At 42.0% G+C, this 15,948-nt stretch overlaps 1 protein-coding gene across 9 annotated transcripts in view; it reads right to left on the reverse strand.

The window, feature by feature from the left end:
• The window catches only part of dgkh (diacylglycerol kinase, eta), a 566,607-nt gene that overhangs the window by 68,133 nt on the left and 482,526 nt on the right, over nt 1–15,948 (reverse strand). For all 9 annotated transcript variants that reach the window (XM_043694440.1, XM_043694442.1, XM_043694441.1 and 6 more), the window contains one exon: nt 7,503–7,637. In XM_043694440.1, coding sequence (XP_043550375.1) covers nt 7,503–7,637 — 135 coding nt within the window. The remainder of the gene's footprint in view (nt 1–7,502; nt 7,638–15,948) is intronic.

Below are 15,948 nucleotides of genomic sequence, written 5' to 3' on the forward strand. Positions count from 1 at the left end.
CCTTCTCCTCCCAAGTATCCTCGAGAGAGTTAATCTGAAAGTCCGACCTTACGGTAACATCAACTACCACGGTCTGCATTTCCTTTTTCAAAATAAGATTTGGTATCCAATGCTTCCCAGACTTATCCTTGATCCATGGCTCAACAAAGATTGTCCATCCAAACTTCTTCACAAACCCAACTAACTCATCTATGATTTTATTGTGCCTCTTAATCCGCATATTATTCATATAAGGGCACCATCCCGAAATATGTGCTAACGTCTCCGAAACTTCATTACACCGTCTACAGGTTTTGATATTAAACGGCCTGCCGTAAGACAACGACGCCCTTGTTGGAAACAAATTGGTTCTTAACAAAAGTGAACGAATCACTTTGGACGATTTCATGAATTGCATTCTCTGCAGCCAACTATTGGATATACTATCATTTTTAAAATAGTGAATTCCTGCCCCTTGACAGGGAAGGGCCATCCATTTTTGCATCTCAATTGCCCTCCAGCTTGCGTAGTTAGTACTCGCATATTCCTCCAAACCGTCTTCACTACTATCAATGATAGTATCCATCTCCTCCGATCCTCGAATAATGTTCGGGTCCCAAATGTTCTCCATCATTTTCAACTTGCTCAATCTATGCATTCTCTCCACCACGCTCCTTCCATTAAACCGAAATGATGCATGCAACACCTCGTCTTCTGACTTCAGTAGCGTCCCATACTTCCTCATTATCGATATCGGAATAAACGTTGACAGCCGACTTATGGCAAGGCCACCATCACGAGATTTGGCACAAAAACACCATCTGTGATGGATTGTGGAAGGTGTAGAATCTCCTTAATCGCACACTTTATAATATTATCCAATCTACTTAAATAATTTAGAGAAACCTCCAATAAAACCAAGTATTAAAATCATCTAGGAATAAAATACATTCTTAAAAGTTCTATTTTTGGACGGGTTTAAGGGGAGAACTCTTTAAATTCCCCAACCATATCTCCAGTTGATTCTCCCAATCGGCTTTACCGATCCCCAACCAGGGGTCGATCTTAGCCCCTAAATATTTGTCCATAGTCCCAGGCTCTATAAACTGTATATTCCCGTCATTAAACCTCCAATTTAACCTATCATTAAATATAAAGGTCTTATTTTTATAGGTGAAGTAAAATCCTTTTGTCTTTTTAATGTTAACCTCTAGCCTCGTATTTCTACAAAATCTTTCAACTATCTTTAAATTAAATACCATCCCTTCATACGACTGGCTGATCAGGGCGATGTCATCTGCAAACGCCAATGTTGCACAATGGCACCTATTCCCTTCCTCTCCCAAAAATATTCCCTTTTGTTTTTCCTCGATAGTGCAAATCAATGGATCCATAATAATATTGAATAAAATTGGTGATAAAGCATCACCTTGCTTTACTCCACATAAAATTGGAATATTTTCGGTTTTACAATTAAAATCTTCAACATGGGTAAAGTTCTTTTCATAAAGATCCTTAATTAATTGTATAAATAACACCGGAAGCTGGAGTCTTTTAAGCGCAGTAACAATTAGTTTATGTCCCACGGTATCAAAAGCCTTGGCTAAGTCTATAAAGACTACAACCAGGTCCCTTCTATTCCTTTTCGCCCCGTTTATAATATCTTCCAATATTTTAATATTTTCTTCGCACCCCGAGATACCTGTCATAAACCCTTTTTGTCGCTTGTTTAAATTAATTGCTTTACTCAACTTATTCGCCATAATTTTGGTAAAAATCCTGAGCAATATCGGGCCGATTGTAATCGGCCTCCAGTTATTAATATCTTTCAATTCTTCCTCCTTGCTCACTTTCGGGATAAGAACCGTCCTACTGATCTTAAGTTGGTCTGGAATCTTGCCCTTTATAACCCAAATAGAATATAACCTAGGCAGCAGCGAATTATCCTTATTAAAGACTTTAATTATATCTCCCATCGTCACCCCATCCGGCCCCGCAGCGGTTTTCACATCCATCGCCTTAATGGCATGATCGACATCCTCCACCGTTACGGGACCGGTTAGAGCAGCGAACTGGGACCCTTCTTCCTGACTCCTATATTTAGCAAACCCTCTCAGGTTGTTCTTCTCGTTTACGTTCGTTAATCTTTCCTTAAAATGATCTTCTAATTCCTCCTTATCCAGGGGGCATTTACTCCTAACTGGAGCCCCCATTAAGGTTCTAGCCAAATACTGTCTTTTTGTTTTATACAGGACCTGTATTTCTTTAAATTTACCCTTCTTCTTACTATATCTTTTCTTTGCTTCATTAATCTTCTTATTTTTCCTTAATCCACTATCCCTTAAATTAAAATTTATCCGTTTATTGTACTTTGTCTTAATACTAGTCCTTTCCTTCTTCTTGTTTCCTATTTTATCCAGGATCACTGTCATAATCTTTTCGTGATCCTTCCTACCCGTTTTATTTCTGCCCAAATCTCCTTCAATTAAACTAATTAACTCTGTTACCGACCCATTTGGGCAATCCGAAATGTTTGTGTTATCCTGAATATAATCCATCCCCTCCAATGACCTATTTAAGATCCAATCATTATCTTCTCCTTCCTCATCCCCACTAACATTCGGAAAAACCTCTACCTCTAGATTCTTATCAGTACCAACCTACAGGGATCATTAATGAGTACCATCTGACAGGGATCTGTAATCAGTACCACCCGACAGGGATCATTGATCAGTACCACCCGACAGGGATCATTGATCAGTACCACCCTACAGAGATGTGTAATCAGAACCACCCTACAGGGATCTGTAATCAGTACCATTCTACAGGTGTCTGTAGTCAGTACCACCCAACAGGGATCATCAATCAGTACCACCCTTCAGGGATCTGTAATCAGTACCATCCTACGGAGACCTGTAATCAGTACCATCCTACAGGGATCTGTAATCACAATCTTTCTACAGGTGTCTGGAATCAGTACCACCCGACAGGGATCATTAATCAGGACACCCTAAAGGGATCTGTAATCAGTACCACCCTATAGGGATCTGTAATCAGTACCACCCTACAGAGATCTGTAATCAGTACTACCCTACAGAGATCTGTAATCAATACCACCATACAGGATCTGTAATCAGTACCACTATACAGGATCTGTAATCAGTATCACCCTATGGAGATCTGTAATCAGTACGACCCGACAGGAATCATTAATTAGTACCACCCGACAGGGATCATTAATCAGTACCACCCGACCGGGATCACTAATGAGTACCATCCTACAGGGATCCATAATCATTATCACCCTACAGGGATCTGTAATCAGTACCAAACAACACGGGTCTGTTATCAGTACCACACTACAGGTATCTGGAATCAGTACCACCATACAGGATCTGTGATCAGTAGCACCCTAAGGAGATCTGTAATCAGTAGCACCCTATGGAGATCTGTAATCAGTACCATCCTACAGGGATCTGTAATCAGTACCATTCTACAGGTGTATGTAATCAGTACCACCCTACACTGATCTGTAAACAGTACCACCCTATAGGGATCTGAAATCACTACCATTCTACAGGGACCTTTAATCAGTACCACCCGACAGGGGATCTGTAATCAGTACCACCATACAGGATCTGTAATCAGTACCATTCTACAGGTATGTGTAATCAGTACCACCTGACAGGGATCATTGATCAGTACCACCCTACAGAGATCTGTAATCAGAACCACTCTACAGGCATCTGTAATCAGTAACACCCTACACTGATCTGTAATCAGTACCATCCTACAGGGATCTGTAATCAGTACCATTCTCCAGGTGTCTGTAATCAGTACCACCCTACCGGGATCCGTAATCAGTACCACCCGACAGGGATCTGTAATCAGTACCAACCTACAGGGATCTGTAATCAGTACCAGCTTACAGGGATCTGTAATCAGTACCATCTTGCAGGGATGTGTAATCAGTACCATTCTACAGGGATGTGTAATCAGTACCACCCGACAGGGATCATTGATCAGAACCACCCTACAGGGATCCGTAATCACTACCATTCTACAGGTGTCTGTAATCAGTACCACCCTACACTGATCTGTAATCAGTACCACCCTATAGGGATCTGAAATCACTGCCATCCTACAGGGATCTGTAACCAGTAGCACCTGACAGGGATCATCAATCAGTACCACCCGAAAGGAATCTGTAATCAGTACCACCCTACAGGGATCCATAATCAGTGCCACCCTACAGGGATCATTAATCAGTGCCACCCTACAGGGATCATTAATTAGTACCATCCTACAGGGATCCGTAATCAGTACCACCCTACAGGGATCTGTAATCAGTATCACCCTACAGGGATCTGTAATCAATACCACCATACAGGACCTGTAATTAGTACCACCCAACAGAGATCTGTAATCAGTACCACCCTACAGGGACCTGTAATCAGTCCCACCCTACCAGGATCATTAACCAGTACCATCCTACAGGGATTTGTCAAGAGTACCACCCTACAGGGCTCTGTAATCAGTACCTTCCTGCAGGGATCCATAATCAGTACCATCCTGCAGGGATCTGTAATCAGTCCCACCCTATAGCGTTTCGTAATCAGTACCACCCCACAGGTGTCTGTAATCAGTGCCACCCAATAGGGATCTGTAATCAGTACCACCCTACAGGGCTCATTAATCAGTACCACCCAACAGGGATCTGTAATCAGTACCATCCTATAGGAATCTGTAATCAGTAGCACCCTACAGGGATCATTAATCAGGACCACCCCACAGAGATCTGTAATCAGTACCACCCTACAGCGATCTGTAATTAATACCACCATACAGGATCTGTAATCAGTACCACCTTACGGAGATCTGTAATCAGTACCATCCTACAGAGATCTGTAATCAACATCGCCCTACAGGGATCATTAATCAGTACCACCCTACCTGGACCTGTAATCAGTACCACCCAACAGAGATCTGTAATCAGTACCACCCTACAGGGATCTGTAATCTGTCCCACCCTACCAGGATCATTAACCAGTACCATCCTCCAGGGATTTGTCACCAGTACCACCCTAAAGGGTCATTAATCAGTACCACCCTACAGGGATCTGTAATCAGTACCATCCTGCAGGGATCCGTAATCAGTACCATCCTGCAGAGATCTATAATCAGTACCACCCTACAGGGATCTGTAATCAGTACCACCCTACAGGGATCTGTAATCAGTACCACCCTACAGGGATCCGTAATCAGTCCCACCCTATAGCGTTCCGTAGTCAGTACCACCCTACAGGTATCTGTATTCAGCAACACCCTACAGGGATCCATAATCTGTACTCACCTTCAAGGACCCTTAAATAGTAAGGTCATAATGAAATCTGCCATTAGTACTCCTTGACCTGGATCGTAATCAGTTCTGCACTGCAGTCATGTGTAATCAGTGCTACCCTACAGGCATCCATGTTCAGTACACTCTCACAGCAATCTGTGATTAGTGCTCCCAGTGATCTGTAATCAGTATTCCCTCATGGTGATCCTTAATCAGTTTTCCTTCATGGTGATCTTTAATTAGTATTCCCTCACGGTGATCTTTAATCAGTACTCCCTCATGGTGATCCTTAATCAGTTTTCCTTCATGGTGATCCTTAATCAGTACTCCCTCATGGTGATCCTTAATCAGTACTCTCTCACGGTGATCCTTAATCAGTACTCCTTCACGGTGATCCTTAATCAGTGCTCCCTCACGGTGATCCTTAATCAGCATTCCCTCACGGTGATCCTTAATCAGTATTCGCTCACAGTGATTCTTCATCAGTATTCCTGCATGGTGATCTTTAATTAGTATTCCCTCACGGTGATCTTTAATCAGTACTCCCTCACAGTGATCCTTAATCAGTACTCCCTCACGGTGATCCTTAATCAGTACTCTCTCACGGTGATCCTTAATCAGTCCTCCCTCACAGGGATCCGTAATCAGTACTCCCTCTCAGCATTCTGTAATCAGTCCTCCCGCACCAGTGATCTGTGATCAGTACTTCCCTCATAGGAAGAGAGGAGACCTGATCGAGGTGTACAAAATAATGAGGGGAATAGATAGAGTCAATAGCCAGAGACTTTTCCCCAGGGCAGGATTGACTGGTACGAGAAGTCATACTTTGAAGACATTGGGAGGAAGTTATAAAGGAGACGTCAGAGGTAGTTTCTTTACGCAGAGAGTTGTGAATGCATTGCCAGCTGTGGTGGTGGAAGCAGAGTCATTGGGGACATTTAAGCGATTGCTGGACATGCACATGGATAGCAGTGAGTTGAGGGGTCTGTTGATTAAGTTACTATATTTTACATTAGGATTAAATCTCGGCACAACATGGTGGGCCAAAGGGCCTGTTCTGTGCTGTAGTTTTCTATGTTCTATGTATTCCCTCACAGTGATCTGTGATCAGTACTCACTCACAGCAACCCGTAATCAATACTCACAGCAACCCGTAATCAATACTCACTCACAGCAACCCGTAATCAATACTCCCTCACAGTGATCTATGATCAGTACTCCCTCACAGTGATCTGTAATCTGTACTCCCTCACAGGGATCCATAATCTGTACTGTACTGGGTAGGGATCTGTGATCAGTACTGTGCTACAAGGATCCCAATTAGCACTCCCCTACAGTAATTTACAATCAGTACTGCCATACACAGTAATCCATAAACAGTGCTCCTCTTCAGGGATCTGTCATCAGTACTGCACTACTGAGATCCCTAATCAATAACCTCCAATAGAAATCTGTAATCAGTACTCCCCTACCAGGGAATCTGAAATCAGTATTCACCTACAGGGATCTGTAATCAGTAATCCCTTACAGGGGAATCTGTAATCAGTACTCCCCTAAAGGGATCTGCAATCAGTACTCACCTACAGGGATCTGTAATCAGTAATCCCTACAGGGGAATCTGTAATCAGTACTCCCCTAAAGGGATCTGCAATCAGTACTCACCTACAGGGATCTGTAATCAGTAATCCCTACAGGGGAATCTGTAATCAGTACTGCCGTACCAGGGAATCTGCAATCAGTACTCCCCTACAGGGATCTGCAATCAGTTCCACCTTACAGGGATCCTTAACCAGTAACGCCATAAAGGGATCTGTATGCTGCTTAATAATAAACTCAAATGCCCAATCTGTATTGAAAATAATCTATTAAACCCTCCTGCCAAGTCTCAATTTTACAGTCCCCAGTCCTGGAACAGACTCCATTGCACTGGCCAGATCTGCTTCCAAAGTTTCTGGAAGTCAAATTAAAATAAAGACAGAAGATGTGATTTGAAAATTGGGACAAAAGTACTTTTGTGTCCTTGACCCTTTCACCTCATGTTACCTGAAATTACTTCTTGGTCTTTACTCACCGTGTGCAACATCACAAGAGCTCAAATTGGAATCTCTAAAAGTCTCTGGCAATTTTACAGGAATTGAAACAGTGTCTTTGGTATTTAGAAATAAGTTGTTTGCACACTTACTCGATCTCTTGTCAACATCTGTGCTCTGTTTTTGTGCACAATTTTGATAACCCCAGGTGGCTGGATCCATGCTTCTCCATCTACCTGTATCGGTACGCCCTCATCTCCCAGAATGGTGATCTTCACAGACCGACACTGCAGGATATTAAGCCACTTTAATCATTGCTGTTGCACACAATCAGACATTGACAATTCAACAACAAACATTAAAAGTTTTAATCAAAAGCTCTTGTCAGCAAAGCAGCAGCCACTTTAGATCACTGAGGATGTTCTAAAGGAGGAATAACTGTGAAGAAGTCAGAGGAGATATAACACATCAAATCAGAAAGGGGGATGATTACAGTTTGAAGTTTAAGAATGGGGTTGTTCTTTTGGTTGCTCACATAAAATTTTGCTGAAATGTAAGCTGACAAATAAAAAGTTTAGCCTTGAACTGGGCAACCATTACTTCTGTAGAACAGGACAATGTGGAACTTTGACTCAGCATTTACATTCATCCTGAAAGTATGTGAAGGTGAGAATTGTAGGATTATGGTAAAATGCAGAGCTCTAGGATGAATAACTGCTCTTCAAAAAGGTCAGTACAGACCTGTTGGGCCAAGGAGCCTCCTACTATGCAGTAAAGTTCCATTATTCCACAGTTTAAGAAAGCTCAACAGTGAGATGCAGTTGACTCAAAATTACATTTTGGGGTGAAACAGTTTTGATACATGGGTGGTGGAACAGCTTGGGCTGGGATTATTCCTGCAAAGAATATAAGGACTTCACTAAGCAAGGTTAGGACCAATATTTAATGAGAGAGTAACAGAATAACTTTGGACCAATGGGAGGCCCAAGCTTTAGTCCCCAAGCTTGTTCTGCAATTCAGTGATAGATCTGTGACCCAAAGCTATAAACCCAGTTTGCTCAATATCCTTTTATATGCCTGATTAACAAAAAAAAATCAGACTTAAAACTGACAATTCATCTACCTTGCACTACTCTACCTGAAGATTAGATTCCCTACAGTGTGGAAACAGGCCCTTCAGCCCAACAAGCCCACACCGACCCTCCGAATGCACCTAACACTATGAGCAACTTAGCATGGCCAATTCATCTGGACTGCACATCTTTGGACAGTGGGACGAAACCGGAGCACCCGGAGGAAACTCATGCAGACACGGGGAGAATGTGCAAACCCCACACAGACAGTTACCTGAGGCTGGAATCGAACCCAGGTCCCTGGTGCTGTGAGGCAACAGTGCTAACCATTGAGCCACCCTTACTCTACCTGAAATTCTGGTTCTAATTTTAGATGCAGTTTCCTAGTCCTTTTCTCCCCCAACAAGGAAGATAGTTTCTCACTATCTACCACATCTGTTCCCCCTTACTATGTGGGGTCAGTTGGTTTTCTCAACTGGCTTGCAATGTAGAGTGATGCCAATGGCAAGGGTTCAATTGCCACACCAGCTGAATTTAACATGAAGGACTCTCCTTCTCTAACTCTCCCCTTGCCTGAGGCACGGTGACCCTCAGGTTAAACTAACACCAGACGTGTGTCTCTAATGAAAAAGCAGCCCTCTGCTCTGATAGGACAGTGGTGACTTTACCTGCTCTTAATATCTTAACTTTTATCAAACCATCTAAATGCCAGGAACTGCCGCCCAATTTTGTGGAATTTCTCTTCACAATTTAACTCTTGGGCTCTAGGTATATTCTAGTGGACCTACATTGCACTCCTGAAAATGTGTTGCTAGAAAAGCGCAGCAGGTCAGGCAGCATCCAGGGAACAGGAGAATCGACGTTTCGGGCATAAGCCCTTCTTCAGGATTCCTGGGCGTATGCCCAAAACGTCGATTCTCCTGTTCCCTGGATGCTGCCTGACCTGCTGCGCTTTTCCAGCAACACATTTTCAGCTCTGATCTCCAGAATCTGCAGTCCTCACTTTCTCCTACATTGCACTCCCTCTGACTTATCATATCCTCCCTAAAGCCTGGTGCTCAGAACTGCTCTGAGTCCTTTACATGTGGTATAACTAAATATCTGAAACTCAATTTCCATTCATTCATATTGAAATACTCAAAATATAAAGACAAGCATTCCATTAGCCTTTTAAATTGACTTCTCTATCTGTGCATGGCATTTAATGAACTGCATACTGAGGCCTACAAGTCCCTTTGGACCTCAAGCACACGATTCCATTCTCTTTTTATCCAAAGAGGATAATCTCACATTTTCCCAAAGTGAAATCTATTTGCCAGTTTTTCTCAACCAGTTAGTGTACTAATATGTCATTGTAATTAATTGAATTTATTATTATTGATTTGATTTATTATTGTCACATGTACCTTGGTACAGTGTAAAGTTTTGTTCTGTGCTCTGTACAGGCAGATAATACCATACAAAGTGCATTAAAGTAACAGAACAGAGCAAGGAATACAATGTTGTGGCCAACATTGGATTGAAAATTAGAGAGGACCATTCAGAAGTCTTACAACAGCAGGAAAGAAGCTGTTCTTGAATCTGTTGGCACGTGTTTAAATGTTTGCACCTTCTGCCAGATGGAAGAGGCTATAAGAGACAATAACCATGGTGGGAGGGGGCTTTGATGATGTTGGCTGCCTTCCTGAGACATTGGGAAATATAGATGGAGTCAATGGCTTGTGTGATGGTCTAAGCTGTGTTCATAACTCTCTGTAGTTTCTTATGTAGTTTCTTATGTTCCTGGGCAGAGCAGTTTCCATACCAAGTATATAGACTTCCTGAAGTCAATGACCAGCTCCTTCATTTTGCTGATGTTGAGGGAGAGATTGTTATCTTCACACTATGCTACCAAGCACTCTATCTGCATTTTGTCTCGTCATTGTTTGAAATCCAGTCAACAATGGTGGTGTCATCAACGAACGTATAGATGGATTAAGGATGAAATTTGGCCACATAGTAATGAGTATATAGACAGTATAGTAAGGAGCTGAGTACACAACCTTGCGGTGTTGAAGATTATAGACTTCATATTTTAATGCATTAAGCAGTTGGAATAAAGTAAATGTACTGATGGTGCAAGTCGAGGCAAAGTAATATGTTGTCATAGCCATTACAGAAACATGGTTACAAAGAGATTAAAACTGAGAACATAACATTCTGGGAAACCTGACCTTTTGAAAAGATAGTAGGGAAGTAAAACATGGTCGGGTAGCACCGTTAATAAGAAATAAAATGAGGACAGTTGTGAGAGACAATCTAGGCTTGAATGATGTACAGTTCATTTGGGCGGAGGTAAATATAAAAATATAAGGAATATGAGGAGTAGGTTATCTGGCCTCTCAAGCCTGCTCCGCCATTCAATAAGATCATGGCTGATCACTTTCATGGACTCAGGTCCAGTTACCCACCCACTCAGTAATTCCATCACTGCTGAAAATCTAACTATCTTTGCCTTAAAAACACTCAACGAGATAGTGTCAACTGCTTCACTGGGCAAGCAATTCCACAGATTCACAACCTTTTGGGTGAAGAGTATCCTCCTCAACTCAGTCCTAATCTGCTCCCCCTTATTTTGAGGGAAAGCCCCCAAGTTCTAATTTCACCCACCATTGGAAAGAAGCTCCCTGCTTATATCTTAACCTATCCCCTACATGATTTTATATGTTTCTGTCAGATCCCCCCTTATTCTTCTAAATTCCAATGTGTATATAGACCCAGTCTACTCAATCTCTCCTCATAAGCTAACCCTCTCAACTCTGGAATCAACCTCATGAATCTCTTCTGTAAAAAACAGCAAGGGAAAGAACACATAAGTGAGGATTGTGTACATATCCCCAAACAATAGTCACTCTGTAGGAATGGCTGTAAATCAACAAATAATAGGAGCATGGAAAAAGAAGAGAACAATAATTATGGATGATCTTAATCTCCATGTTGACAGGATTATTCAAATTAAAAAGGGTAGCTATGACAATGAATTCATATTAAGGATAGTTTCCTAGAGCAATATACTATAGAGCCAATCAGGGAGCAGGCCATCTTGGATCTGGTGATGGGCAATGGGGCAGGTTTAGTAAATGACCTCCAAGTAAAAGATTCCATAGGAAGTAGTGATCATAACATCATAGCATTTAATATTCATATTGGGTTGAAAACAATCTTGTTTAACATAAAAAAGAGAATTACAATGAAATGAGGACAGAGTTAACTAAAATGAACTGGGCAGATAGATTAGCAGGAAAGACAATAAGCAAGCAGTAGCAGACATTTGAGGAGGTCTGCTCCTGCTTGCTCATAACTCTCAGCAAAAGTACATCGCATTAAGGACAAAAGATTCTAAGAGAGGGATAAACCAACTATAACCAGGTTATGGAGAGTATTAAGTTGAAAGTAAGTACATAGAAGGAGGCCGAAGTCATTGATGGCCACAAAGACTGGCTTAAGTACAGAATCCAGCAAAGCAGGCTTAAAAAGATCATAAAGACAGAGAAAATAAACTATGAAACTAGTGAGGAATTCAAAAACTGACAACAGCTTCTTGAAATATATAAAAAGGAAAACAGGTCAAAGTTGATCTCAGCCCCTTAGCAAATGATCCTGGGGAGACAAGAGAAATAAGAAAATGACAGAGGAGTTAAAAATCAGTCTTTGTGGTGAAAATACATCGAACATCACACTAATACTCAGGAATATTGGGAGGAGTTAAGTACCATCACTATCACTAAAGAAGTATTAGACAAACTAAATGAGGCTAAAGACAAATTAGTCCTAGGATCCTAAAAGAGGTAGTTATAGAGATAGAACAAAGAACAATACAGCACAGGAACAGGCCCATTCAGTCCTCCAAGCCTGCGCCGCCATTTTCTGCCTTCCATGTTAAAACTGTCTTCCCGTACAGGACCTGTATCCCTCTATTCCCTTGCCGTTCATGTATTCGTCCATGCTTCCTGAATGCTGCTATTGTGTCTGCTTCCATCACCTCCTCTGGCAATGCATTCCAGGTACACATCACCCTTCTATGTGAAAAGCTTGCCTCACACATCTCTTGAAAACCTCTCCCCTCGCACCCTGAATCTGTGTCTCCTAGTAATTCACCCCTCCAACCCGGAAAAAAGCCTCATACTTTCCACTCTATCCAAGGAATTCAAAATCTTATGAACTTCTTTCAAGTTGCCCCTCAACCTCCTGCGTTCCAGTGAAAACAAACCCAATCTAGCCATCCTTTCTTCATAGCTAAACTTCCCCATACCAGGCAACATCCTGGTAAACCTTTTCTGTATCCTCTCCAAAGCATCAACATCTTTCTAGGAGTGTGGTGACCAGAACTGTTCACAATTTTCCAAGTATGACCCAACTAAAGTTCTATAAAGCTGCAGCATAAGTTGTCTATCCATATGAAAAATGCTCCTTCCAATGAGGGCAAGGATTACACTTTTCAACTACCTTATCTACCTGTGCTGCAACCTTCAGTGATTTGTGGACCTACACACCCAGATCCCATCTGCATATCAATACTCCTCAGGGTTCTGCCATTCACTGTATAATTTCCACCTATACCTGACCTTCCAAACTGCATCATCTCACATTTGTCCAGATTAAACTCTACTTGCCATTTTTCTGCCCATACCGCCAACTGATCTATATCCTGCTGTATTCTCTGACAATCCTCCTCACAATCTGCAAGTCCACCAATCCTTGTATTATCCACAAACATACTAATTAGACCAGATACGTTTTCCTCCAAACCATTTATGTAGATCACGAACAGTAGAGATCCCAACACTGATCCCTGTGGAACACCACTAATCACAGCCCTCCATTCTGCAAAGCAACCTTCCACCACTACCCTCTGTCTCCTATGACTAAGCCAGTTCTGTCACCATCTTGGCAGCCCTAATACCATGTGACTTCTGCTTTTGACCAGTCTGCCGTGACAGACCTTGAAAAGGCTTTACTGAAGCCCATGTTGACAACCGTTTTTCCCTCATCAATCACCTTCGTCACCTCCTCAAAAAAATTCAATCAAGTTAGTGAGGCATGACCTCACCCACACAAAACCATGCTGTCTATATCTAATAAGTCCATTTGCTTCTAAATGCAAGTAGATCTTGCCCCTGAGAATCTTTTCCAATAATTTCCCTACCATGACGTGAGCCCCACAGGCCTGTAATTTCCAGGATTCCTCCTGCTATCCCTGTTAGACAATGGGACAACATTGGCTATTCTCCAGTCCTCTGGGATCACACCCATGGCCAAAGAGGATATCAAGATGACTGTCAAAGCTCCAGCAATTTGTGCTCTTGCCCCCTCAATATTCTGCGATAGATCCCAAGAGGAGGCGGGGACTTATCTAACTTAATACTGTTTAAGATGGACAACTCCTCTTCCTTTTTAATAGCAACTTTGCAAAATAGTGGATGCATGTAAATTTCCAAAAATCCTTAGATTCTGGAGAAGTACTAGAAGATACTGCTAATGTGTTTCAAACTGTTATTCAAAAAAAGGAAGACAAAAAGTGAAAATTAGCCTGACATCTATCGTTGGAAAAGTATTGGAATAATTATTAATGAATTAACAGAAGAACATTTGGACAATCATAAGCCAATCAGCATCAGTATGAAAGGGAAATTATGGTTGATTAATTTAATAAAGTTTTTTGAGATAGTTTCAAAGAGAGTGGACAAAGGGAAACCAGTAGATGTGTCATATTTGGATTTCAGGCAGTCATTCAACAAGGTACCCCTACAAAAGGTTAAGTTATATGGTAAGAGCCCATGCTATTCGAGGCAGTATGGTGGCATGTATACAGAATTGGTTCATGGGTAGGAAACTACGAGTTGGGGATAAAGGGTTATTTTCAGTTCTGTGGCCTGTGGGATTTCACAGGGTTCAGTGCTGGGACTGCAACTGTTTACAACATATTTATGATTTGGAGGAAAGAAGTGAATGTACTATTCCAAAATAGGTGGAACGGCAGTTTGTGTGAGGGATACAAACAGTTTACACAGACATATTGATAGGCTGAATCAATGGGAGCAAAGTTGGTAAGTGGAGTAGAATGTGGGAAAATGTGAAGTTGTTCATTTGGAAGGGAGAATGAAAGATCGGAATATTCTTTAAATGGAGAGAAACTGCAGTAAGCTACAACACAAAGGGACTTCGGGGTATTTCTGCATGAAACACAGAAAGCTAGCACATAGGTACAGCAGATAATCAGGAAGGCTAATAGTATGTTGAGGCAAAAGTGAGCACTGCAGATCCTCGAGATTAGAGTCAAGAGTGTGGTGCTGGAAAAGCACAGCAGGTCAGGCAGCATCCGAGGAGCAGGAAAATCGATACTTCGGGCAAAAACCCTTCATCAGGAATGTTGACCCTTATTCCCAGATGACTGGAGTATTAGTTTAGATTAGATTTCCTAAAGCATGGAAACAGGCCATTTGGCTCAACAAGTCCACACCAACCCTCCGAACAGTAACCCACCCAGACCTATTACCCTACTCTATATTTACTCCTGACTAATGCACATAATACTACGGGGAAATTTAGCATGGCCAATCCATCTGACCTGCAGATTTTTGGATTGTGGGAGGAAATCGGAGCACCCAGAGGAAACCCGCGCAGACACAGGGAGAATGTGCAAACTCCACACAGACAGTCGCCCGAGGTGGGAATCGAACCCGGATCCCTGGCACTTTGAGGCAGCACTGTAACTACTGAGCCACTGTGCCGCCACCAAATATAAGAGTAGGGAAATCTTATCGCAACTGCGCAACGTACTGGTGAGACCCACGTCTGGAGTACAGAGGACAGTTTCAGTCCCCTTATTTAAGGGGAGGTATCATTTCACTGGAGGCAGTTCACATAAGGTTGACTAGGATGATCTCTGGTCTGGAGGGATTAGCCCATAAGACCAGAAGACATAAGATTGTCTTATGAGTAAAGGCTAAACGGGTTGGGACTCTACTCACTGGAATTTAGAAGAATGAGAAGTGATCTTATCTCAACATGTCAGATTCTTAAGGGGTTTGACAGGCTAAATTCTGAGAGAATGTTTCCCCGTCATGCGAGAGTCTAGGACTAGAGGACATCATATCAGAATTAAGGGAGGACAATTTAAGCCTGAGATCAGGAAGAATTTCTTTTCTCAGAAGGGTGACTGTCTTTGGAACTCCTTGCAACAGAAAGCTGTGGGGGCAGAATTCTAGTTATATTTAAGACTGAGATAGATTCTTGATCAGTAATCAGAAATCAAAGGTTACAGGGAAAGAGCAGGAAAGTGTATATGGGAAACATTGGATCAGCTCTGTTCAACAATGGAGCAGGCTCAATAGGCCAAACTCAATGGTCTTATGGTCTTCTACTTGAAAACACTTTAAAATTGATCTTCATATCTTTTGTCAGCTGTCCAACTATCATTTCAATTTTGAAAAAAGATTGTTCCTGTGAAACATGTTGGGACCTTCACAGATGCTATACAGCCATT

The sequence above is a fragment of the Chiloscyllium plagiosum genome, chromosome 7, assembly GCF_004010195.1.
Source record: "Chiloscyllium plagiosum isolate BGI_BamShark_2017 chromosome 7, ASM401019v2, whole genome shotgun sequence".
Lineage (NCBI taxonomy): Eukaryota > Metazoa > Chordata > Chondrichthyes > Orectolobiformes > Hemiscylliidae > Chiloscyllium > Chiloscyllium plagiosum.